Source organism: Battus philenor, unplaced genomic scaffold (genome assembly GCF_028537555.1).
Source record: "Battus philenor isolate CCGP_79_NKW_IND1 unplaced genomic scaffold, ilBatPhil1.0.hap1 SCAF_29, whole genome shotgun sequence".
Classification (NCBI taxonomy): Eukaryota; Metazoa; Arthropoda; class Insecta; order Lepidoptera; family Papilionidae; genus Battus; species Battus philenor.
This window is the reverse complement of record NW_027181692.1, coordinates 4854172-4880794: the sequence shown is the minus strand read 5'-3', so window position 1 is coordinate 4880794 and position 26623 is coordinate 4854172. Positions and strand designations below refer to the sequence as shown.

General features: G+C 34.4%; 1 protein-coding gene across 1 annotated transcript; it reads left to right on the top strand.

Moving 5' to 3' along the window:
- Window positions 1–9994: 9994 nt before the first annotated feature.
- Window positions 9995–24820, top strand: LOC137926123 (uncharacterized). The gene is made up of 8 exons (XM_068769651.1): window positions 9995–10105; window positions 10303–10413; window positions 11745–11843; window positions 18019–18150; window positions 19059–19133; window positions 20153–20226; window positions 20989–21079; window positions 24749–24820. The coding sequence occupies exons 1-8, from the start codon at window positions 9995–9997 to the stop codon at window positions 24818–24820; spliced, it is 765 nt and encodes a 254-aa protein (XP_068625752.1).
- Window positions 24821–26623: the final 1803 nt, after the last annotated feature.

The window sequence follows — 26623 nt, the reverse complement described above, 5'->3', positions numbered from 1 at the left end:
TTACCAATGAGGGTCAGAAGATCATGTTTCAACGCCTTAAGTCATCTGAGACATATTGATCGTAGACTTTCGTTGATTGAGGGTATAGGATATCGTCTTCAGCTTTGGTGCACTGAAACTAGAATAGTAGACACAAGGGATAGCAGATGTTTCTTAGTTTTTTGATCACTGCCCCGTGTAGTTGGATTCGACGAACGATCAATAAAATATATATCTCACAAACATGTACTCGACCTGAAAAAAAAACAATTTGTGGTATTCCCAGCGTATGAATTACAAATAAGTACACCCATTATAAATAAATGACTAGCGTTCCTATTCACATATTGTGTGTTGTACTTAACTGGGTCACGAATTCGCATGTCCCTTCAGTAGGCAGAAGCGATCGGTGGCGTTTGGACGCAATGTAGAAACGAAATTAAAAAAAAAGTTTACGCGGGAAAAAATGACATGCGTTGTCTAGTGTCTAACAAATCGAGATTAATTCTAATTTATCAGGTAAAATTTGAAAATATTAATTCAGAACATAAAATATGACATTGCAATTTTTGTTTCAACATTTATTTATTCATTTTATGGTACATCATTGTGACAATAATTTTTTTTTTCGATTACTTTTTGTTTTTTTTTTACATTTTTTTCAGGTGAAGTCGTATCCTTTGGTCAGCCGAAAAATCTGTCAAATATATTGTCCGTATATTAATTTCTCTTGAAATTATTTGGAAATATATTGTATGTGGTCATTTATTATTTTTTCATTGGACTTGTTAATTCAATATTAATAATACATAATAACTAAATATAAATGGCGTAATATCTTACAGACGTATAAATACATGTATTTATCTATACTCATGATAAATACACAGACCCACAATATATAATTACAGATATAAAAATAAATAAAAACGTTAAATTAACTTGGGTAAAAACAAAACGGAAAAGTAATACTGAATTAATGGATAAATAATCAACTGTCGACAAAATACTTCTAAACCATTTACTTATAAATTTGTTACCGATTATTTTTACCTATTACGACTTACTTAATATTCTTAATTTAGATAGAGTTTTTTCGTGATTGTCGAACATAAAATATTGAACATTATTATTATTATTACACTATTATTTATAATTACTCTGGTGTTACTAGCACTTCTACACGGATTACTTAGTTCTTTTTATTAAAAAAAGCTTTCATATACTGCATTTTCATAGTAACATAGTTTATCTAACTTCTCCCATAGTTCTAATGTGCAGAATTTACAGTCAATGCGAAGTCGCGTGTTCCACCAAAACCCAAGCCGGAACTCCACCTCCTGCCGGAAACCTTAAAGCTCACGACCAACACCTCTCCAAGATACACCTCTACGAAGTAAGAAAAGGACCAATATTTAGCCACTTCCGCACATGCAGTGGTAGTCGTGCAATGAAATGCACCGCCCGCCAGCCCGCTGATAAATGCGTATGCGGCAAACAATGTGAATCACACAACGGCCACCGCCAAATTACTCAACACGTGTTGTCTCTGTGTTTGGCACTAATCGGTGTAACATAACTCCTGAAGATGCCCACGGGATCACACATGATCCGCGAGGTAACGCCTGATTCCATTAAACACCTCGACGAGTTAACTATTTTAGCCGCCACACTCCGCGCAGTGTCCGGTTCATCGGAGTGCTTTCTAACGATCGCGGAGCACATAGTGTTTCTTGTCTATACTACACACGCCACATCGGGTCTCCAACGGGCGCGATGCACCACCACTTCACTTACACTTCACACACTACACCAGTGATTCTCAAAGTGGTCTATATCGACCCCTAGGGGTCTATGACAACCTGCAAAGGGTCTACGTCAGCGAAAAAAAATTTGGGGGTCCATAAAATGAAAATGGGGGTCCACGATAGTGGATCTCAACACTTACACTGATAGTATTTATTTACTTACATCATACTATCTTATAATATCAAAACATTTACATTATTTATAAAAGTACCTATGAAGTAAAAAAAATATTATATACGTTTATAAAATTGTGTAAGTTGTAGGATATTGGTATTCGCTTTGTGGTCGCAATACATTTTGAGCTTGTTAAAACCTGAGAGTCGCAGCATAAATGTATAAATTAACATGTGTTTTTACTTCAAGTTTTAACATTAAACTTCACTACAGTTGGAAATTTACAGGAAATCAATATCAGGTAAGTAGGGGGTCTACCCAACACGGAAAAACATGGCAAGAGATCTACGACACAAAAAAGTTTTGGGGAGCTCTGCACTACACTATACTCATACACGTGTATCCACCATCGTGCGAGAGTCTTTGATGTACTGTTGCTACGAACTGATTTTTAATTTTGTAGTTCTTGGACCTCAATTCGACGAAGCTGTACAAAGTCTGACGACTTACACCATTTACATCAACACAAAATGCAAAAGCTATGTATGTTTAGTATGCAAAAGAAGAATTGACACATTTACTGGATATAGTTGAAAAAATATATTATTTTTATTATGTTTTTTTTAATACATGACGTATTTACAAAATTATTCATATCTATATGTGTGTTTAGTTAATAGTTCTAAATACATAATTATACCCGGTCACATATAAATATTGTGAACGTTGTACTCATCTTAAAGAAGCAGTGCATCAGAAGTTTTAATTGTTATAATGCCCAAATATATTTGAATACTAAAATTTATCGGCTTGTAATGCTTTTCTAGATAAATAAATGCTTACTTACATTTGCTAAGACACGTTTCTTTTATAAACGTACTGGCAGAATATATATATACATATATATATATGTATAATAATTTATATCTTTATATATCTATAATAATTTATTTTCAACTCTCTCAGAGTAAGATAATACAAAATAATCACAATAACAAAGTTTTTGAATTATTATTAATATATATATATATATATATTAATTCAAAAACTTTTGTCCTCGCCAAAGGGATTATTAATACTTAGGTTATTTTGTATTATCTTACTCTAAGAGAGTTGAAAATAAATTTTAATTTAAAAATTTGTTTTAATTTTTAAAGGGTACTGTTCAGAAGATTTCTTCATCATCATACCAGCCGATGGACAGCCACTTTAAGGCAGTCTTGCACTGCCCACATCCAGGAACTTTCCGCGACTTTAACTATGTTGTCGGTCCAAGTGGTATGGGTCCTACTCGTGCCGAAAAAAATAAAAGATTTTTCAGTTCAGAAATTATAAAACCTTTTTGTAAAGTTTTTGTTTTTTATAAAACAAAATAACTATTAGACAGTTTAACAAAATAAATTATTAAAGTTAAAAGTACGATGATCCCTTTATTATCAAAATTACCGCTTTGAGACGCAACTACAAAATAGGGAAATTACCGCCTGAATTAAACATAAAGCCATCGTCTTATACCCTTGGGAAAGGTAACGTATGTAGCTATCTCTTGTCTCACTCACCCTTGTATTTGTTAGAGCGAGAAGGTATAAAAGCTTCCATCAAAAAATTAAATTGTAACAAATAATTTACATGAAAACCGTTTATCTTTTTATTGCACTGGAAATGGCAAAGTAGATGACAATTAAAAAATATATAATGCAGTTGTCCACTACGACTAAGCATGCAATATATTTATTCATTTAAATCTATTTTTGGTAGAATCTTCTATTACAATTTTTATAAGGATTCTAATAAAAATTCAAGCCAACATGGGCCTATTTATAACTATTTGATAGAGATTTAATTTCTCTATATTCCATGGATTTACCCGGTTCCCCGCGTTGTAGAGAGAGGTTTATATGAAGGCCTCGGTGTTCACCTTCACTATCTATACTCTTCACCCTACCTAATCAAATACGAAATGATACTATTGACGCGGCTTTGAAAATCCATTCCAGAAATGTTCTGGTGTTCGCTTTTGACAGGCTAAAATCCTCCAGAAGATTATGTAGACATTTCGAGGGGTTCTATGTGTATGTGCCAAACTAACAATTTAGCCATTTGACTTCTTATGGTAAACGAATAAAATTTAAATAAATAACTACTAACTAATAACTAAATAAATAACTAATCGTTATAATTAATCAAGTGAGATATTAAAAAAGGTTTCTGCATAGAAACACGATATTATTACAGTATAAAGGCATTTGAAACATGAATTTAAACGTACAAAGTCCGAAGAATGATTAAAAACAGACGCGAGGATTTCTCGCGTATTTGACTGCTTAAAACATCTATTGATGCAGATATTATGAAAAGGCATAGGACCACGTCAATCCTGTGAACCTCTTGATTTACATTATTGTCGCAATGTCAGTAACAAACTTTATGTATATTGCTCTTCAAGTTTTAACAAATATTCAAATTATACAAAGAATTATATGATACATCTGAATGTAAATGTGAGTACAGGGACATTGTAAACAAAATATAAATTTATCATTTCACCAGTCAAAAAAAGATGAATGCCATGTTTACCATTCATTTTATAATCGTATAGTAAAAAAAAATTAGTCTAAATTCATAAAAAAAAGGATAAACGTGATTTACAAAATAGCACGAAAATATTCTGCGCTTCTTTTGATTTACAAAAATTGTTGTTGTACCCGAATGGTGAAATTAGTCTATTTTATTACAGCAAAAAGTTAAAAGTACATAACTTATTAGGTTTCGATATTGGAAAGTCAATTGGTACGTGTTATTTATAGAGTGAACAATCTGCATCGAAGGAACCGAACGAAATATCGAGCTGTATTTATGATATAATTAAATTAAAAAAAGTCGTGATGATTTGAGACTTTGGTCAGATAATTGCGCTATACTGGCTCATAAAAATTGGTAGGTAAGCATTTCGCGCGAGACCGGCCCTTGCCGTACATACTGCGTTTCGAAAAATTAATAAACACAAAAGTAGTCTTTATTAAAATTAAAAATCTTTTTACTTTATTTATACTTAGAAATACTATTTTTTTATGTTTAAAATTATAATTTTCTTATACAGTGGTTTCGTGATTGTCTTGCTTGCAAAGGCCGCCCCAAATATACTCCATAACCAGTCTCCACTCTACCATCTTTATTATGTCATCGTCACACCTGCGGATTGTCCACTTTGTTGTCTCTTAGTTTATCTGGGTTATTAATCTATTAATAATCTTAAATGCAAGGCACAGAGCTCTACTAAAGATTGCCACGATCACCGGCCCTGCACTGCCCGTATACGTCGACTTGTTTATGCTTTGTGCACTTGTTTATGTCTTCCATCCACCCAGAAGGGTGGTACCCGCGCGTCTACCGGCTTGTGTTCACCACTCGATAATCATTATAAATATTTTTATAAGTATTTACAAATCAATAATCATATTTGTGCTGAGCGGTGGTCGCCCGGTGGTAGAGGACTGAAACTTTCGATTGTTGATAACGATTTCGATTCCTGGAATACAATCTTATATAATTCACACTTAGTGCACTGCTTACTGGTTTCCAGAAGAGCAGCAGCATCTTCTGCGTTTCATAACATGACACTGCGATCGCTAACCCTCGTGCCAAGACTACTAGACCTCATATATATCTTTACGGTAGGCCTAAGCTTTGCAGTGAGTGTTTATGGGCTGAAATGAATCTGATATATTATACCACATAGTCCCACCTCCACCTCATATAATTTAATTATGCATTAATTTCTAGTTATTTCGTTGATTAAGCCGTAGTATTAGTTTAAACTTGTTACACAAGAATTAATAACGGTTATTAGTCCATTTTATAATGTTTTTGGAAAGTGGAATAAATTCGGTTGTCTAAGAGAGTGGTGCGCTCCCTGAGTGGGCGCCCTAATGCTGGGGAGAATATTCCAGAGAAGCACCCTGTACGTAACTCACACCCAAGCCCATAAAAAAGTTCTTATAACCCAGGCTACAGCACAGAGACAGGTACAAGGATGTTCACCATCCACGAGGGTCAGGGACTACAGAACGAGGCAGCCATCTTGTCCATTGAAAAACTGACACCCTTGGGCTGTATAACAGTATTCGTCATGCATCATTTATTTTAGCTTAACACATTTGTTGCCAAATACACGGCGCTGTGATTCTCCTTTTTTTAAACAAAAGATGGCTTCTATAATAATTTTCAAAACATGCACATAATACGCAAAGTATCTAATCACAACTAGTACAAACACTCAAATTATACAGACACACTTGTACGTTTAACAAAATCCGGCATTTGATAGACTTTAAAGAGACAGTGGTATTGAATGTGTTAAGAAAAGACTAGTATAAATTAGCTGAGTAAACACTATGATATGTAAATAAGTGAGTAAAAAATCGGAAATATTAAACGTAAATGTCTGCGGAATATAAATACTAATAATAAAAATATATCCGGTCTGAAATACGTCACCACCACATCCTCAAGGATTATATACTGATTCGCAATTTGACCAAAGTGGAAGATTATATTTTTTGTGGTCTTGTTTAGGATTATTTTATCAAAATTAGCTTAGATAGCACAGTACAGTCACGGTCGTCGGAATACGATGAATGTACCACTTTCAATAGGTCCTATCAAAGATTTATAGAAGGGGCTTACATCTAGCAGTGCGTACGTCAACTGAAATAACAATTTATTCATTTAATTACACGGGTCAACATGAAATTTGACTTTGATTGCAAAGCATTAAATTTCGGTAGTTTAGGTCGTAATAAGACGGAAAAAAAATATATGGCATGAAAAACTTTGCTTTTGTGCTTAGAAGACTGATTGAACGAAATTTTTAAAAATCTCGGATTTTAATTTTTGATTGAAAATAAAACAAATGTTTATTATTTTTATTAAGTTTTACTATCAAATTAGCTTACAGAAAAGGATTGGAAAATAACTTAAAAGTGCACACTTTTACTTTTTCTTTTATGTTCATAGCTACTTTCTCTCAATAAACCCCAAATATAGTCGCCCATCATGTTTTCATTGTATTGGCCTTGATCTTAACATCATCAAGCAAATTCCACTGTTTTAACCGAGAGCCTAGAAGCTCCGCTTTATTTTTTGGGAAATTTAAATCTCTAATTAGATCGTTAAAATCTTCTGAAGTAATGAGATAGTGTTTTGGTTGTTCAGGTGTAGGCAAAAACTCCTTATCGGAATTACTTTTATAAGAACTAAAAGATAAGCTACTTTTCTGCGATAATTTTTTTGGTGGCTCAGGTACTGGTCGTGTCAGGTCGTGAGCAATTGGAGCAGAAGAAGATTCGAGGTCAGGATATTCAATAGGTTTTGCATTTTTACCTCTACGTCTTTTACTCGGATTCACCATACAAAAGTAGCAATCAGTAATATGGTCTTTTGGTTCTCGCCAAATCCTTGGTATTGCAAATTTCATAGACCTTTTCTCACCTCGATACCAAAATAAAAATATAAAAATTAAAATTAATATGTCTATTATTTTGGATTCATCGCTTAATTAAATAAAAATTGCTTACCTTCCAAACACCTTTTACAATAACTACAAGCAACATGTGGAGCCCATGGCTTATCTTGATTCCGTACAGGACAGTCAAAATATGCTTCATAGGCTTCACAGAGAACGTGAGATGTCTTTAGTTCATATTTCACGTCTCGAACTTTAATAAATTGACCACATATAAAACAAAATACATCAGCATCGTATTTGCACTTTCGTGACGACATTTTAAGTTATTCTGGGCTTGTAAATAACACCTGATGGTTGTTTATCACTCGGGTGCTATCTAGCGGCACAGTGTAAACGTTAATACCCCACTCTCACCACGCGGTCTTTTTAAAAATATTAAAATCAATTAAAATTTATGAAACAATTGAAAAATGAGTATTATTATTAAAACTATCACAAAAGCAAACTTTATACCGAAAAAAGGTATTTTCTTTTCGTTTTTGTGCATAACTAACTGGAAAATAATAGTATAAACTTTAGGACAAAGAACGAAAATTTTTTTGTAGAGTCGTGTTATACCACCAGTACACTTAAGCTAAATTACATTAAAGTTGCCTTACCAATAATGGTTCTGTTATGTGTTCCCTTTAGGTGACAGAATAATTAAAATTAACTAGTTACTACATTATAAAAAAATCAAATACGGAGAAAAAAGAGATTGTACGTAAGTAGACACTTCTGATTTACATATATAGAAATCAAAAGAATTCTTAATGTGAAAATGTTTTCTCAGGCTCCTAATCCTCTTCAAGTAAAGTATTTAAAAATACTCAATTGATCGGATATGAGGCTTTTGTTTTTCGGCTTTCATCTTTCTCCATTAGATTTACACAAAGTGAAAGAAACTAATGATTGCTTTGTACAAAATTTAACTAACTTGATTCCCTTCCCTTATTTATTTACACATTATTGCACATCTAAAATCTGTCATAAATACATTAAAAATTAATTTAACAGATTAATATAGATGTAACTAAAAAAGGAACAATATATCGAGATATAATACGCGGTCTTATCGCTTAAAGCGATGCCTACCAAACAACCTTTGGTTGGACATGAGAGACATGAAAGAGAGGGCAGTTAAGGCTTCTCTTGTTTCTGTTTGAAGTCGACGCTTTGAGTCTGGGGCAGCTTTGTTGGTCACAATGCTCGGAGACTCTCGCAAAAAAAATTGCTATTAAAAGTTTTGTGTTATGACTTTCTCTTGCGCCACTAGGTCTTACGTGGCGCGTCTGGGTGATTGATGGGCATTGTTTCTCAGATGTTTTTTAGGGAAGCAGACCTCGATATGGTGCTTCTGCGGTCTTTCATCGCATCTTCTAAAGCTCTTGATGTTTTCCTCTTCTTTCTTTAGAATCTCCTTTCAGGCGGCGCTTTTCCTAGGGCGTGTCTTGTCCGTGTTATTTATTACGTCTAGTTTTGTCTCCCTACTTTTAGGACACCTCCTTGATCCCTTTTGGGATCGGTTTGTCAGGTGGTGGTAAAGCGTGGGTTTGATATAGATGTATTTATCTCTGTAATAGCCCGCTGCGGTCACATCTTCATTTTGAACTTGAAAATGTAATCTTTGTAATGTCATCAAAACACGTCCGATATAAATGGTACAGCAAAAGAGTTTTTTACTATTTGCGAAATCACTTTTTCCCCGACCTTATAGGTCATATTACCTACATAGAATACTATTTATGAGGTTTTCGCTTTGAAATTCACAGAATGGGCGGAAAGTCCGGGACAGCTTCTAAAGTTGCGGCTGCTGTTGTCATAGGATTCAATTTAATCGTTATGGTAAGATTATTATTGACTACCTTTATTAAATAAACGACCACATTTTCGTTTCTTTTCACGATGAAATCCACTTCCGATTAAAAGGAAGGATTTTATCCTCTAATTTCTATTTAATTACGTAACTGTTTGCTACGTGGCATTTCTGTTAATAGCATTCTTAATGACATTACATAGCCACAACAAATCATGGCTATGTTTCGGATTACGCTGCGAGATCGAATCTTCAAGCATACAAATTTACTTTGTATTTTTATTATGATCACTTGTAATTCATGAGAAAGTGCTAGAAGAACCCAATAAACTTTGGAAATATTTTTACATTAAATTAAAAACATACGTAAAAAGTTTTGCTACTTTCTTTTTTTAAAAAGTAATCTTTTATTGTCATCAAAACCAGCCAGATACAAATATTATAGTGAAAGAGATTTTATTAATAGTTTATCCCTAACATAATAGAATCAAATAGAGTTTCTGTGTGTATAAAATGTACGAGGTGTGTTCAAGAAGTATCGCGAATTTTGAATTTTCGCGGGTTACGTATATTCGAATTATGATTTTTTTTGTGGCGTTATGTTGGTACATATGTCTCTCACTTATGCTGTCAAGTTCGGCTATTTTGAATGTTCAGTTAATTGTTTTGCTTGCACGTGTTTTGATTCGTCTTCGATTTTTACCTATTCAAAAAAATGGAACGAAGAACCTATATCAAATTTTGTGTGAAAAACGAAATTAAGTGCGCGGATGAATTCCGAATGTTGGCTGTGGCATACGGAGAAGCTATGCTACGAAGAGCGTGCCGGACGCCCGAGCACTTCAACAACAGACGAAAAAATTTATGAAGTGAACAAAATGGTATTGGCCAATCGTCGAATCACCATTAGAGAAATTGCCGAGGACCTAGGCATATCGATTGGCTCGTGCCATTTGATTTTATTCGATAATTTGGACATGAGACGGCATCGCCGCAAAATTTGTACCAAAATTGCTCAATTTCGATCAAAAACAGCATCGCGTGAACATTACTAATGAGATGTTGGAATCTGTTCCAGAGAGTCATAATTGATGACGAATCGTGGGTTTATGGTTATGACGTGGAAACCAAAGCACAATCATCTCAATGGAAGCTGCCGCACGAACCGAGACCAAAAAAAGCACGCCAAGTTCGGTCGAATGTGAAAGTTTTGCTTACAGTTTTCTTCTATTGCAGGGGCGTGGGTGCATCATGAGTTCTTGGCACAGGGGAGAATGGTGAATATGGAATATTACCTGCAAGTTATGGGCAATTTACGCAAAGCAATCGGCCAGAAATTCCCGAATTTGTGGAAAAACAAAATTGGCTTTGGCACCGCGATAACGCCACTGCTCACATATCGCTGCTTGAACGCGACTTCTTGGCCAAAAACAATACACTAATGATACCGCAGCAACCGTATTCCCCAGATCTGGCCCCCTGTGACTTTTTCTTGTTCCCGAAACTGAAGAGGCCTATGAAAGGACGACGCTACGCCACGATTGACGAGATATAGACGGCATCGAAGGAGGAGCTGAAAAAGATACAAAAAAATGATTTTTTGAAGTGCTTCGAACATCGGAAAAAACGTTGGCAAAAAAAAAGTGTATATATTCTAGGGGGATTACTTCGAAGAGGACAAAATAGATATTCACGAATAAATAAATATTTTTTTAAAATACACAAAATTCGCGATACTTTTTTAACACACCTCGTACACTGTTGTCTGAGGAACGTGTTATGCTATATCGGCTCGTTTATTACAACGTCTAGACACCGCACCGGACTACAGAACAATATGTCTTCCTCCCTAGCTTGCGTTATGTATAGTCCGAGACGACAGTCACAAGTCAAAATACACGAAATATAAATAATTAAAATAAAATAAAAATACCGTTATTAATAAAAATATATAGCGATAGACAAATTATAATATATATTAAAAATGGTGAAAAGTGCGAAAGAAATGTAAGATATTATGAAAGATGAAAAAAAGTCTGAAAATTCTGAAAAAAAAAATATTAACTAAGATTGTAACGTCTCTTCCTTTACACACGGTAGGTGAGAACATGAGGTACTTAAAAACGGTGGCCATTAAAAAAGTCATCCTTTTAATTGAACAAAAAGCTCCGAGTGATATGAAAGTGCGCTTAATCAATCGATATTGTATTATATAACATATATCATATTCACATGTATATTATATTCACAAATAAAAACTACTGTACTGTAAAAATATAACGTACTTACATTTTTAACTTACCTGATTCTATCAAACTTAACGCTGTTTTCTAGCTTACTTAAATAACAACTTGGCTCATTCATGCTTCAATAATAACGACTTTATTTAAGAAAGACTTCCTTCAATGAAGCTGTTTATGCTAATGGCAAAAAACAATTTGTTTACAACTAAAATACTAACTACCATATACTATAATATAACATCTAGTCAAACTCTCCATTGAATTTTATATTTGGCAGATCCTATGTGCGGGTGTGTTCGCAATAAGTCTGTGGATAATAACTTCTCCCAGGAGCATTTCAAAGATCATTCAAACTGTCGGATCGCCGGTAGTGAAGGTAAGAAAGTTACTCTTATAAACATATAGCGGTAGCGGTTATGCAATGTACAGTCTACATCGCTTGCATTTTAAATCGCTCATGTTCACATTTAACTATCAAAGGGCGTGAATTCATGTCATCATTCTAATTATAAATAAACTGTTTTTAAGCAATCAAGCTTATTATCCAAAGGTGTACCCTAACATCGTATACATAAATATATATATATATATATAGTAATGTAATACAATCCATACAACCATTAAACATATGCGCTGTTTAAATAAGTATCGTTGACACGAGAACGCTCCGTATTACTGGTAATTGTAATTATTATTGCGCGTTCGAATTCTATTTAGTAAGCTGATTTAATTTTATTAATGATATAGTCGCTGCCTTTGTGTTTGGGTCATAAAAGAAAATGTTATTTGATCTTCAAGTCTCTGTATATATATATACACCACTTCGATCACACCTGGTTTTCATTATCCTCGCCATCAACAAGGAACATATAGGTGCAGGTAATAGGCTTAGTATAGGTACCGTGGATTAGTTCTCTTGTTGACGTCAAGTTGAGTGAATCATCTTTTCAGATTATAAATGCATCATTGAGTCGAAAATTTGAAAGATATTGAGCGGGAATATATTTTTAACATAAAAAATGTATATGTTTACAAATGTGTGTGTTTTGAAATAACTTGATGGCGAACGTATAATTTCCAGTGTGCTTTTTTATCTAAAGTTATTTACAATGTAATAAGCTTTACGGGTAAGCGTTCCACTAGGTCAGAGTTCCCCAAACTTTTTTGTATCTTAGGCCCCTTGCCATGTTTTTCCGTGTTGGGTAGACCCCCTACTTACCTGATATTGATTTCCTGTAAATTTCTAACTGTAGTGAAGTTTAGTGTTAAAAACTTGAAGTAAAAACACATATTAATTTACACATTTATTAATTGAATTTAAATTAAAACTACTCTAAATAAAATTTTGTATCTGTTATGTAAAATATACGTAACATTAAATAAACATAAAATAAACAATAAATAATTATAACAATAAGTCAATATTTTTAGTGAGAAGGATGAACCTGATGCTTTCATAATAAATTATCAACATTTGGCGGCAATTTTGTAAGGGTTAATCTTAAATCTCCTCGGCTAATGATGTCCAGTCTGTTTTTTTCGTTAGGAGATTGGTAACAGCGCTGAACCCCCTTTCCACTAGGTATAACGAAGAAAAGGAAATTTTATAAACATATATAATATTTTTTTTACTTCATAGGTACTTTTATAAATAATGTAAATGGTTTGATATTATAAGATTGTATGATGTAAGTAAATAGGTACTACCAGTGTATGTGTTGATCCACTATCGTGGACCCCCATTTTCATTTCATGGACCCCCAAAATTTTTTTTCGCTGACGTAGACCCCTTGCATGTTGTCATAGACCCCTAGAGGTCGATATAGACCACTTTGGGAATCACTGCACTAGATGGATCATCGACATATACAAGGTCGGGGTAAGTTGCTAGAGGCGGGCAAGACGGGTCATCGCAGCGACCTTTGCTCAAGCCTTGCAATGCCAACTGACTAAAAACAAGAAGAACACTCAGGACACAAATTTTTGGACATTCTTTTTTAAATCTTGCCACAAAAGCTTTCTAAACACTTTTTAAATGGATCTGTAATATCACAGAAACATTTCTAATTGTACATTTACTTCCTTATAAGACATTACATATTATACAGAAGTAATTGAATAATTTGTATAGTGTATAATGATTGTATTTAGTAATACATTGTTTAGATATATACGAGAAACTATATACTTATTGTTTTTATTTGCCATTTGTTTAACTGTATCAAAACCAGCCAGAAATAAATACAGCACTCAAAGAGTTTTTACTACAATTTTTTTGCAGCACGATCCAAAACACATTACATTTAAAAAAAAAACTCTGTGTGACTAGTATATAATGCCTCTGAGATGTGTGCTATTTTTATTCATTTCTGTTTGAAATAAATTGTAAAAAGATCTATTTACGAATCCCAATTGGCTAGTATAATTTGATACCTATTATATTAGGGTGATGTCGTTTCTATCGACATATTTTACAGAAAAACTAAATGATATTTACCGCTACGGCATGGAAAATTTGTATACTAGATGACAAAAGGTTGTTGACAACGAAGTTGAATATATTGTTGATTAGAAATAAAAACTTTTTAAAAATGTAGTCGTGTGAATTCAACTTAAGAAAGCGACATTATTTTCCGATCCCTCTAATACAAATATTATTGTGAGGCGTTACTACTTTTCGATTGTTTAAGTTTCATGAATTGAGGCGGAAGTAACTTAGATAACTTAGCGGTTTGTCAAATTAAAGTGGCAGTGAATAGGCCCGGTCTTTAAGTTCTGGAATGAAGAATATGCCAGCGAAAGGTGGTAAATGTTGTCGGAAGACGTTGGTTGAAGGTCGCTTCTAACTGGTCTATTTGGACTTATATAAGAGAGTCCTATTTTGAGTGGATAACATACGGCTAAAATAATTATGATGACATTTATATAATAGCACCTACGTGACGATCGCGGTCGCCCAAATATCACTTTGATCTTGTATATTGTGGGTAACGTGAAGGTATAGTAAAAATTTCCGTATTAATATCTTTTTCACCACCAGGTCATAGACACCTGGGGGAGATTTGTTATGGCGTGCTAGTTATCGGTGCCAGTTAGCGACTCCCGCTAACTGATCCCAATTGATTTTTCCGTGTCACAAGCGATAGAACAAAGCATTGGTTTATATCACATGTAAGTGCCGGCATTGTGTCTATATTTTCCACATAGCAGTGTGTAGATTACTACTGCTTTAATTACATAAGGTCATAACTGGTGTAATAAGGTTTTATACCAATTTCGTTTCGATTCTTCGATTCGATTTATTGGTATTTACGGCTTTCGCTAGCTTGGGGAGGCAGAGCGTGAAAAGCGCTTAGCCTTAACTTTGTTTTAACACAATAAGGACCGCTAACGAGTTTTCTCGTATTTCACGTCCTATATATTTCAGACCGCCCTCGTGTTACGCAGACCGTTCACGAGTTTCCTGATGTTTCGCGTTCCGCTAGTCACGTTGATCACGATGGCAGCATCAATCTTATTGCAAAGCAGTAAAAGGAAAAAAATCTTATGAAGCCCTGCAGTTTCTGCCGCCCGTGAAAAACGAAGCGAATCATATATAAATTTTGACTGGGTTTTGTTTCTCGCTATAATTTCTTGGATGACGAAGGAAGGGTGTTCTTCATTCTGTGTCTATCATAATGGAGGCGATCGTCATCATCATCATAATTGAGGCGATGCGTGACCCCGGTTTGGCTTCACTACGGGTTTACCACCCCGAGAAAAGGACGCACGGGAGGAACGAATCTCGACTTAGTCGCTATTACCTGGTTTTCACTACTAACATTTCGGAAAGCATTAGCATAGAGAGAAAAAATGTCATCAGAATTTCCAGAAACTTCTATCTATAATTATTAAAGGTTCTACATATTATTCAAATTTCTATAGCCAAATTTTACGACGTAACTATGAAGCTTGTAAAACCCAAACTAAGGTCCACTAACATAAAACATATGGCCTCTGTTTACAATAGTTTAGTACTAGCAATAGCAACACAAAAATTAATAAAACTTACTTAGAGACAAGGTAAATAGAATATAAACATGTACATAAATAAAAATAATGTCTGACTGGTGAGATCTTTTTTGGAATCACTACTTTTTACAAATTCCTCGATATAATACAACCAGGGAGGCCTGTGTGGCCAAAATGGTGTTCGCGGGGCATACGCGGCTGAATGAAGATTTATTTGTGCCTCTGGATAGATTTACCCGAAATCCGTTTTTATTTTTGTGGTATTATATTTAAAAAAAAAACAAAAACCCATTAATATTGACCAACTAACATCTGAAAAAGCTACTGAGAAGTGCTATTACAAATTATAAATAATTATCAAGAAAAGTGGAATAATATGTTTAATTTTTAATATTTAAATTAATACATTTTGTATTTTTATTTACGTCTCGTCGACATAATTTCTGTATTGTTATTGCCTTTTAAGATAACTTTTAAATACGTATTTAATTACATCTTGCGAAATATAATAAAGATTTAAAAATGGCTCGGAGTACCTAGTGGCTTGGCCACCCCTTATATATTATTTGTCAGAAAACACAAATTTGTTAATTTAAACTTTATGCAAACGTCGTAAACAATTTTAGACTTAACAAAACAGATGAAGATGTTTTGTTGTAACAAGAGCTAGAATTAATACATGGAACTTATGTTCTAAAATGTCCAAGTATGCCATAAAATGTCAAACCGCTTTTTTTATTAATGATCGTAGGCAGACCACACGGCGTATTTATGGCCGCTGGGGTCATAAGGTTCTAGAGTGAAGATCATAGACCAGAAGGCGTACCGTAGAACGACCATATATACAAGGACAGACAAGCATTCATTAAAGTCGTTTGAAAACATTGAACTTTGAACATTGAACTTAACATCGGTGCTGTTCCATTATGAAACTAAGTCGTTAGTATATTTATGTAAGGTGTTTTTATTTTCCCTCTTGATTTTATTTTTTTATTTTATTTCTTGGCTTTTTTGTTATTAACTTCTTTCACCTACCTTTATTAATTTATTTCTGTACTCCATAACGGTTAAATGGTAGATAATGCCTTCGGAATTAAGTTCGCGCATCATAAAATGTATAAAAAGTGTTTGAATAAATAAATACATAAACAAGTAAATAAATCCTTGGGCAATGTTCACCAGTGGATATTGCCCAAAGAAGTGGATGGATCATCTTAAAAGAATGATAATGAAAATTCAACAAAATTCTCTTCAGCATCTTCTTCAAGAGATATCATCACATATAAAATATTATCAAAAGAAAGTCGCAGACCACTATTAGAGGATAATTAACCTACCAGTTATCAAAGGATACCATTATGCGTTTGTCCTGATGTAGATAAACAATGTCGAACCACTAAGTCACCGCGTGGATTACAATAGCGATGTAATTTCATGAATAATTTGTTCTGAAATTGGGTCAATAGAGCGACTTTGATCGAAGCCTATCGCAAACTACCTTCAACCCATATCATGAGTTTCTATTTTATGCTTATATGATTTTAAGAAATTTTATAATTATTGATATAAAAGTTATTATACATATAAAACCAGGTGAAGTAATACATATGAAATCAATTAATCGTCATTATCTTCATCAATTCAGCCGTTGGACAAACACTCTTGGACGTATAAATCAAATAAAACTATATGATAACAGCGTACGGTTATTTTTGATTGGAGTTGGACATTATTAACCTTTTCAGCTTTTACAGCTTCCGAGTCAGTGCTTTTCGGATATGGAATCCGTGAATTAAAAAATTAAAAAAAAAACCTTCGTCAGATGTGACGCCTGACATATTGTATTGAATAATTGATATCTAGTCGGTTCTTGGAGAGAAAGTAGAACCTTTTCTCTATAGGTCGTGTGTTTTCTTTGTGGGGACACTATTACAAAGCTCTTATTTAATATAATAAACACATAGCTAGTGTAACATCTGATCGTTTTCTTTAAATATTTACTAATTTTACTAATTACTAACTTTAACTTATTTACTAACTTTAACCTTAAGTTTTTCTATATAAAATACGAATGGAATTGAGTATAGTACAAATAAATGTATATAGTGAGATATAAAGCCATGAAACATCACTGTAAAAATATTATTATTGTCGTATCAGCTGTAAGACGTCCAATGCTTGACATAGGTCTTGTCCAAAGATTTTCGAAAGGATCGGTTAGATGTCTGCGTTTATAGTATTCAGACGATCTTAACGAGATCATCTGTCCACCTTGTGCTACGCTCCGCTTGCCGGTCCTTCTCCATTCCAGAATCTCAATGCACCAGCGAATTTGCCAGCCAGAAAATAAAATTTTCAAGGTCAATAAAATGATATTGTGAACTTTACAGCCTTTATGTTGATTTGATGATAACGAAGAAAACCTATAATGGAGTTCTCTGTAAAGACTTAAGTTTTAAACACAAAGTTTCTTAATACTAATTTTCCTTAGTCACGATTTTTTTAAGATTCTGATGGTCTTTTTTAAAAACTGATCACAGGTACTTCTGCCTCCTGAGTTCCTGGATGTGCAGCTAGGCGTGGCGTTAGCTGTGTTGGCTATCTTCGTTTTCTTCATAGCATTCATGGGTTTCTACGGCGCCATCACTCGATCACAGTTCCTGCTCTTCATGGTACGTATATTAAGTTGTTAGTAAAACTTTACAGACTGCCATCTTTAATTCCTCTGGACGCTATTAAACATTCCTTTTAGATGTGATGAAGGAAGGACTACCCTATGGATAGACTGGTTCTCCAGGATAAAATGAATGGCTCAAAATCCAAGTGTTCTGTTTCGTAATGAGGATCTAATAACAAAACATATCCAAATAAAGTCTAAATCAAAATTCCCCAAACTTTTTTGTGTCGTAGACCCCTTGCCATTTTTTTCCGTGTTGGGTAGACCCGCTACTTACGTGATATTGATTTCCTGTAAATTTCTAACTGTAGTGAAGTTTAGTGTTAAAAACTTAAAGTATAAACACATGTTAATTTATACATTTATTAATTAAATTTAAATTAAAACTACTTAAAAAAAATTTGTGTATCTGTTATGTAAAATATACGTAACATTAAATAAACATGAAATAAAATAACATAAGCAATAAGTCAATATTTTTAGTATGTAGGATGAACCCGATGCTTTAATAATAAATTATCTGCTATCTGCAGCTCTGAGACTGCGACTCTCGGGTTTTTACAAGTTCAATGTGTATTGCGACCACAAAGCGAATACGAACATTCTAAAACTTACACAATTTTATAAGCATATATAATAATTTTTTCACTTCATTGACACTTTTATAAATAATGTAAATGTTTTGATATTATAAAATAGTATGATGTAAGTAAATAGGTACTATCAGTGTATGTGTTGAGAATCACTATCGTGGACCCCCATTTTCATTTCATGGACCCCCAAATTTATTTCGCTGTCGAAGACCCCTTGCAGGTTGTCATAGACCCCTAGGGGTCGATATAGACCACTTTGATAAACACTGGTCTAAATGTAATAATCGATGCTTAATATCTTCTGTCACAGTATGCAATCCTGGTGATTCTATTAATGCTCCTAGAGGGCTCGCTTTTTTTCTACTACACTTCTGACATTGCTGAGGTAAGTTTTTTAAGAGCTTTTTAATAATCCAATTGTTGTGTTTTTCTTTTCTTCTTCTTGTATCGGTAAAGATTTTTGTGTCCATTTGGACCCATTGTGCACATTTGTCATTCCAACTTTTTCCGGTTTACTCTGAGTTTGATGGAGCGGGAAAAGTTGCAAAAATTGGCAACTTCAAAACTAAACGAATATGAATATTTATTCATATAACGCGTTCAGATAATACATTAACAAATAGTAAATATAATTTACGATTTAAAATTTTAATTGTTTATAAAATGATTACTAAAGAGTTTTAATACTGGATGTGTTCGAAGGAGTTAGCAGCGCGAGGTCAACGAAATCTCTCTATAATACCACTGAAACAGGTCCATCATGAGCAAGCATCTGCTTACTTCTGGAACAGGCTTCTAAAGTAACATTGGCAATATTATTAAAAATTTAAGGTGAATGTGTACGCCAATGCAAGAAAACGACGAACCCGCTCCCGGAAGGTGTATGGAATGCTAAGAAATGACTTTTATTTAAATGTGAAAAACGAAATTAATGTGTTTAATCAGTGGTCATTAGGAAAATACTAAGATATATTAATTTTAGTGAAAAGGATGAATCTGATGCTTTAATAATAAATTATCAACATTTGGCGTCAATTTTGTAAGGGTTAATCGTAAATCGGCAAATGATGTCGAGTCTGTGGACCCCCATTTTCATTTTACGGACCCCCAAATTTTTTTTCGCCTACGTAGACCCCTTGCAGGTTGTCATAGACCCCTAGGGGTCGATATAGACCACTTTGGGATTCACTGAAATAGATGGATTTGGGCAGCGCATAACTGTTCATCGTTTGAACCTATCAGCTGAAAATAAGGATAAAATAAAAATCAAATTTACTACCATTACAATGGTATACTTCAACTTAAAATACGACAACAACGTAGGTACGAGGACTGAGGTTGAACACTTATTCGCTCCTTTTTGTGTTTACTGGAGTAAACCATTTGAAGATATTTATACCACAGAAAGGCGTGAGAGACGACGGTCAACTTACGCATGCGCTGAGAGTGTCCTTTCAATGCTGTGAGTTTAACTACAGGTGAGTACCAACATTACAACAAAAGTAACCGACATAGGCACGTGTATTAGCAAGTTGGCTGTACGCCCATGGCGCGCAGAACAGATGGCCAATGGGGCCTTGAAGTAGGGACCACGGACCGGCAACTCTTTATTCAGAATCGTTGAAAGCTATCTTTTGACTTACAAGGTTGCTACAATTTCGATAACCTTAGGGCTTCTTCATTTTCTTGGTGACTTTTCGTTGGGCACTCTTGCTAGGGTGTGTCGAATCACTGTCAAGACTTGGTACCCTCACTGGTTTTTTTTGGGAGGCGAGAGTGGCAAGCGCAGTGTGGGACCTCCTACAACAAACTGGACAGACGACCTTGGTCGTCGAAAGACGTTAAAAGCAGGTCCCTTTCATTCGGTTCTATTGGAAATCTACGAGGGATGTCTATGTCCAGCAATGGACGTCTTACGGTTGATAATGAATATGATGATGATAGTGATGATAAGCACAATCGGTTTTAATTATTATATATATAACATAATATACCAAGCAGTCGGAGCACTACATGATAAATTCCTTGAAACTGAACTTAGAGAATTCTTACGTAAATCTTACTCTTCCACCCGAAGTGCCAAATCAAATGCCGTTATATAGGTATTGCTCTGATAGTAACGATTCGAAGATTTATTTTCCAGATGTACTAATAATAATTAACATGTGATTTCACTTTTCTAATAACTGAACTTTTTTCGCCTGTCGAAAGAAAAGGTTTTAATAATAAGATATTTACAGTTTAAATGCCGTTGAGAAGCATTTTCCATGGTCCTGTTGCGGCGTGAAGGGTTATCCAAATAATTGCACCTTCGACTCTGTTTTTATACAGGTTAGCTTTTTTTTTACATTTTTTACACTAATACATTGGCGGACATAATGCCTTATAGACAGGGAGAACCAAAAGTTAGCTGTGTAAATATCTATAGATAGCAAAAGGACTATTTCTTCTTTTCAGTCGATAAATATCCACTTCATGGCATAAGGCTCTTCCACAGATCGCCACGATTACCAGTCTTGTGCTGCCATCTTCCAACGACTTCCCATGACCTCATCTATGTCTTCTGTCCACCTAATGAGGAACCGACTCCCGCCGCAACATCCGGCTATCCCCAACAGATTTCGGTTAGAGCAAAACGAAAGATATTGTGAAGGACAAAAGTAAAGAATGAAAGATATTGTGACGCGTGAAAGAGAGTGATAAATAAAGAAAAGACTGAAAAAAAAAATTATTGAACAATAAAGTCCCTAATCCCAAAAAGTATGAGAGGCTCCCAATAGCGGGGGCCATAATAAAAAACAGGTTTCGGTCACACGAGTGATGTGCCGCTCCCACTGCTTTACACGAGAAATTCATCGAGCTACGTCTGTGACCTAGTTCTTCTGGGGTTCTCTACATTTGTGATCCGACTTCGCAAATGAATATTTATTGAGTATAAAACAATGTAATTATTAACAAATTACTAACAAACATATAGAAGAATAAGAAAGTTACATCTCTTGACTGTTGTTGTCTCTGTGTTTGGCACTAATCGGTGTAACATGTGTTACTTCGCGGGAGTCCATCCTAAGTAAGAAAAGGACCAATATTTAGCCACTTTCGCACATGTAGTGGTAGTTGTGCTCAGAGTGCTCTCTGTGTTTGGCTAATAATGCTCTGGCACTAATAGGTGTAACGTAACTCCTGAAGATGCCCCGTGGAGGGGTGAAACACGTGTTGAGTGAATTAACGGTGGCAGTTGTGTAATTCGCATTGTTTGCCGCATACGCATTTATCAGCGGGCTGACGGGCGGTGCACTTTTTTGCACGACTACCACTGCATGTGCGGAAGTGGCTAAATATTGGTTCTTTTCTTACTTAGGATGGACTTCTGCAAGGTAACGCCTGATTCCATTAAATATATAAAAGAATATCACTTTGATTGTACTATTTGTATCTGGCTGGTTTTGATCTAGTAAAAAAGGTTACATTTGTAAAAATGGAAGCAATTAATAAAATTTTGCATTAAACTATCGTTCATTTGTTTTTTTTTTTATGTCAAAATGAGTGAATCTAATGATATACGATTTTTAGAATTTTACTTTAAAAAGGATAAATAAATGCAACGCATGCCGCGAAAAGATTTGTAACTTTTATGTGCCTAACAAGAAAGGTTTTCAATTCTGGTATTATGACGTCAAAGATGCACCTTACTCTAATCGTCCAATTATAAAAATAATAGATGCCATTATTGAAAAAAATGGCTCAAGCTCGGAGTATGTTTTTTTATTTATTTTAATATTTTTATGTACACTTATAACATTATCTTCGTTATTTATTTTTGACGAAACTTTTTCTTAGAGTATCTATTACTAATAATTAATAATGCAATTATTACACATATATTTGTATTATTTTTTACTTATCATGGCGTAGGCTTTTTATGATTTTATCTATCTGTCGAATTAAATGAATAGATTGATTTATACTATGTATATCTGTTTTACAGGACTGCCAACATACAATATCTTCTTGGCTTAGTCGCTACCAGTTCGCCATCTATGTGCCGTTGGTAGCACTACACGTTATTCTGGTGTCCTGCTCTCTCTTGCGACGAAGGCGCAGCGCTTCTCACTCGCACAGTTAACGACGACGTCGGAGTGGTGAATGTAAGTCGGTTTTTTGATAAAGTAACTCACCTTTACTGACTCTGATATCGAAGCAACTAAAGGTCATCGGAGAAGAGGTTTACGCCTTACTCCGACAACTGAATAGATATGAATTAAAAGTCAGATAACATATCTGTTGTAGATTTTTTTTATATAGTATTCGATTCCAGAGTTCTATGAAGCTGGAAAGCCAGAAAGGTTAACAGCGCCTAACACCAATCGAATATAACTAACCTATACTCAGGCTTCATCTGTCTAGATGCTTTTAAGCCGTTTTTTTATGGCCCTCGCTATTGGAGGCCTCTCGTACCCCTAATTAGTTATCAGGGTCTTTGTTTACAATTAAGTTTTTCAGATCTTTCATCTTTATTCTTCACTCACTGTCATTTTTCTTAATTTCTTTTATTCTTACCTTATTTCCATCACAATATCTTTCATTTTGTTTTTTCATTCCTTCTTGCTTTCATCGCCTTTCTTCCATCATCATATTACTCTTAGGTGGCTAGGTAAATTGTTTTGTTGTTCTTTTTTTTATTATTTACATATTCTATTTTTTTATCACAGTTTTCTTTGGGTTGTGCTTTCTTAATACATTACTACACTTTTCTTATTCTATTTTTCCTATTATTAATTGACTAGTTATTGTATGTGCAGTTTATTAGGTACCTACTTATCTATACTGTTTTGTTTCTATTAACAGAGTCACTCACCACCATACGAGCAAACGATAGGAGTAATGGGCGAAGGTTGTCGTCGCCCATCATTAAGGCGATGCTCTCTAAATCTAGTCTTTCTTTAACTTTACCTCCGTTTCAAGGGCACTGCGCATCCTTGCCTTTTAAACTGTTGCAAGTCGTTACCTATTATCTAGAACTTCCAATTAGTTCTATTCGGAAACCCGACTGTTTCCGTTTAAAAAACTCGCCTTGGAATCTACAGACAATCAACTATATGCGTTGTATAGAGAGGGGTCGGGTACCGCGCAAGTTTAAGAAGACCTTGCAATGCATTGTCGTTCATCTTCACCGATCATACTTCTCTCATTGCCTAACCAAAATACAAATAGATGCTGCTTTTAAAGTCCGATCTCTAAATGAGGTGATGTTTGTTCTTGACAAATTATAGAAAGATTTTGATATGATTGCTCTCTCTACTCACTCCACAGCAAACAAATTCTTTATTAATTTGTACTATTGATTTCGTTGACTAGCTTGTAGTACTTGTTTGCCTTAATTTTGTCTTTGAGTATAATTGTTTATAGTTTGAATTTGGTTCTGTATTGTTTCTCACATTGTCTATAATAAGTGCCCAATAAGCAGCTGTTTCCAGGCTATAAGCAAATAGGGCATATAAGACTTAATAAGGCAATAGGCATTTGATGTATTATTATTTTGACCGTTTTCAAAATAAATTTTGTGTCTCTTCTCCGTAAGACTTTCGACTATCTTTTACGTAACTTTTGACTATTATTTGTGATCAAACATTTTTTTTTATTCTAGTTTAATCACGTATTTAATATTAAAATTAGCGATAGTATTTTAACTTAAATTATTTCAGGTTATCATATGAAAATAGATGGTAAAACACTTTACTACATACCAATACTTTTCAGTTTTAACACAAAAAAACATTTAAAAAGGCTCTGTATGTAGGCAAATTTTATGGAAAGTCCAAATTGAATATTTAAACAGCGAACACCTAATAATCTAATCTATTAAGTAATTTGTGGCAATTCTCTCTTGCTGGGAAAAAGAGATACACATGAGAGTATGGAATGGTTGTTAAAAAGTCTGTTTTGTAAAGTATTTGTTTTATGTAGTATATTGATTAATGATCGTTATCTTCTTTATAGCCACTCCGACATCACCTCGACGAACAGCAAAAGTCTCCCCTGCTCCGGAACCAGCCGAAGACGACTTGGTGATGATTGTCCTGGGTAGGGGACGTGTTGGTTGGAAAGGGAAAACGTAGTAATATATAGATAAAATTGTTGACGTGTGCAGGCTCCCAAACAAAAACGAGAGTAGGATGGAGTTAAAAAGCTTGGCTATAGAGTTCAGCTAAACATTTGTTACCGCACATCTATTAGCTTAAAAATAGCATTCCTAATTTTTAATGGAATCAGGCGTTATTTTATATCCATTCTAAGTAAGAAAAGGACCAATATTTAGCCACTTCCACACATGCAGTCGTAGTCGTGCAACAAAGTGCACCGCCCGCCAGCCTCGCTGATAAATGCGCATGCGGCAAACAATGCGAATTACACAACTACCACCGCTAAATCACTCCACACGTGTTTCGCCTCTCCACGGGGCATCTTCAGGAGTTATGTTACACCGATTAGTGCCAAACACAGAGTCAACAGACGTCAACAGTCAGAGATGTAACTTTCTTATTCTTCTATATTCACAGTCTCTGTGTTTGGCACTAATCGCATTTATCAGCGCGCTGGCGGGCGGTGCACTTTGTTGCACGACTACGACTGCGTGTGCGGAACTAGCTAAATATTGGTCCTTTTCTTACTTCCTAATTTTTCTTTATTCGCCCCGTTTTTAAGTCCCGTCGGTACTTTATCATTTTTAGGAGCAGGAACCCTTTTTTCAGTATTTTTTTCCTCCATCCGTCATATTTCTTCTCACTCTATAACATTTTCATACATTATTTACATGCATAGCCTTCCATTCGTTGCCACATTTTACACAATGTTGCTTTCTGTTACAACTTTATTTACCTTTTTTTTCATTTTTAATTATTCATGGTTAATATTTTATTTTCATTTTTTGTCTTCCTTTTTTCTGATCTCCTTTACTACTTTCCCGAATTATTGCAGCAAATTGCGGCGGCATTCTTCATCTCTCATCTGAGACACGATGCTTGATGTTTTTCATTTTTTATATAATTTTTTTTTTATTTTTACGATTCTTGATGTTAGATGTAGTCAGAAATGAGGAGATCGGTGGAAGAATCAACCTAAGATCCTAAGTTATCCGACCGACCTAAGTTAAAGACTGTTTGAAAGGTTGCAAGAACAAAACATTATATAAACATTTTAACATGGTGAATCGATTTCACGACCGACCTAATTATGCCGAGTGATCGCGTGACTATGTTAGAAGTGCATTCTATGGCAACGCATAACAAGTTGAATCAATACCAAAATGAAACCAACACTTTTTAATCGTATCTTTTTGTATATACCCTATTTTTACGTAATTACTACCAATTTTAAGGTAACAGTGACATTCTGGAGCAAACTAAAAGCATTCTTATGGACACTGACTCTTGAATTCATGAGATTTCTCTGGAATGATAAAGCAAAGAAATTATTAATTCGATAGAAATAATCCTTTTGCTTAATTATCTGGGCATAGATAGTACGAAATTCTACTCAAAAGCAAGTTGAGGGACCGTCCATAAAAAAAACATATTTTCACACTATAATATGGCCAAAATATTTTTAGCATGTTAAAGATTACTAAGAATCAATTTTATGAAATTATGCCTAAAAAACAATGCCGGCCACATAAAGAAAGCAAGGGAAAGCTAGTATCTTTATATAGTAATTTTATACATGTACATACGTATATTGACGTATATTTATCAAAAATAGAGACATGCATGAAGTTACATTAGAAATAAAGATAAGCTTGTTGTACATTTCTCTAGTCATTATAAAATTAGTCTTTTGTTAGCGACAAAATGTAATATTGTATATAATTAATGCTCC

Excerpts from the sequence above, each read along its gene's own strand:
- LOC137926123 (XM_068769651.1), top strand. The coding sequence starts at position 9,995 with ATGAATTCCGAATGTTGGCTGTGGCATACGGAGAAGCTATGCTACGAA. Across the intron at positions 11,844-18,018 it reads TCGGATCGCCGGTAGTGAAG|GTACTTCTGCCTCCTGAGTT; the intron begins GTAAGAAAGTTA and ends AACTGATCACAG. Across the intron at positions 18,151-19,058 it reads CACAGTTCCTGCTCTTCATG|TATGCAATCCTGGTGATTCT; the intron begins GTACGTATATTA and ends CTTCTGTCACAG.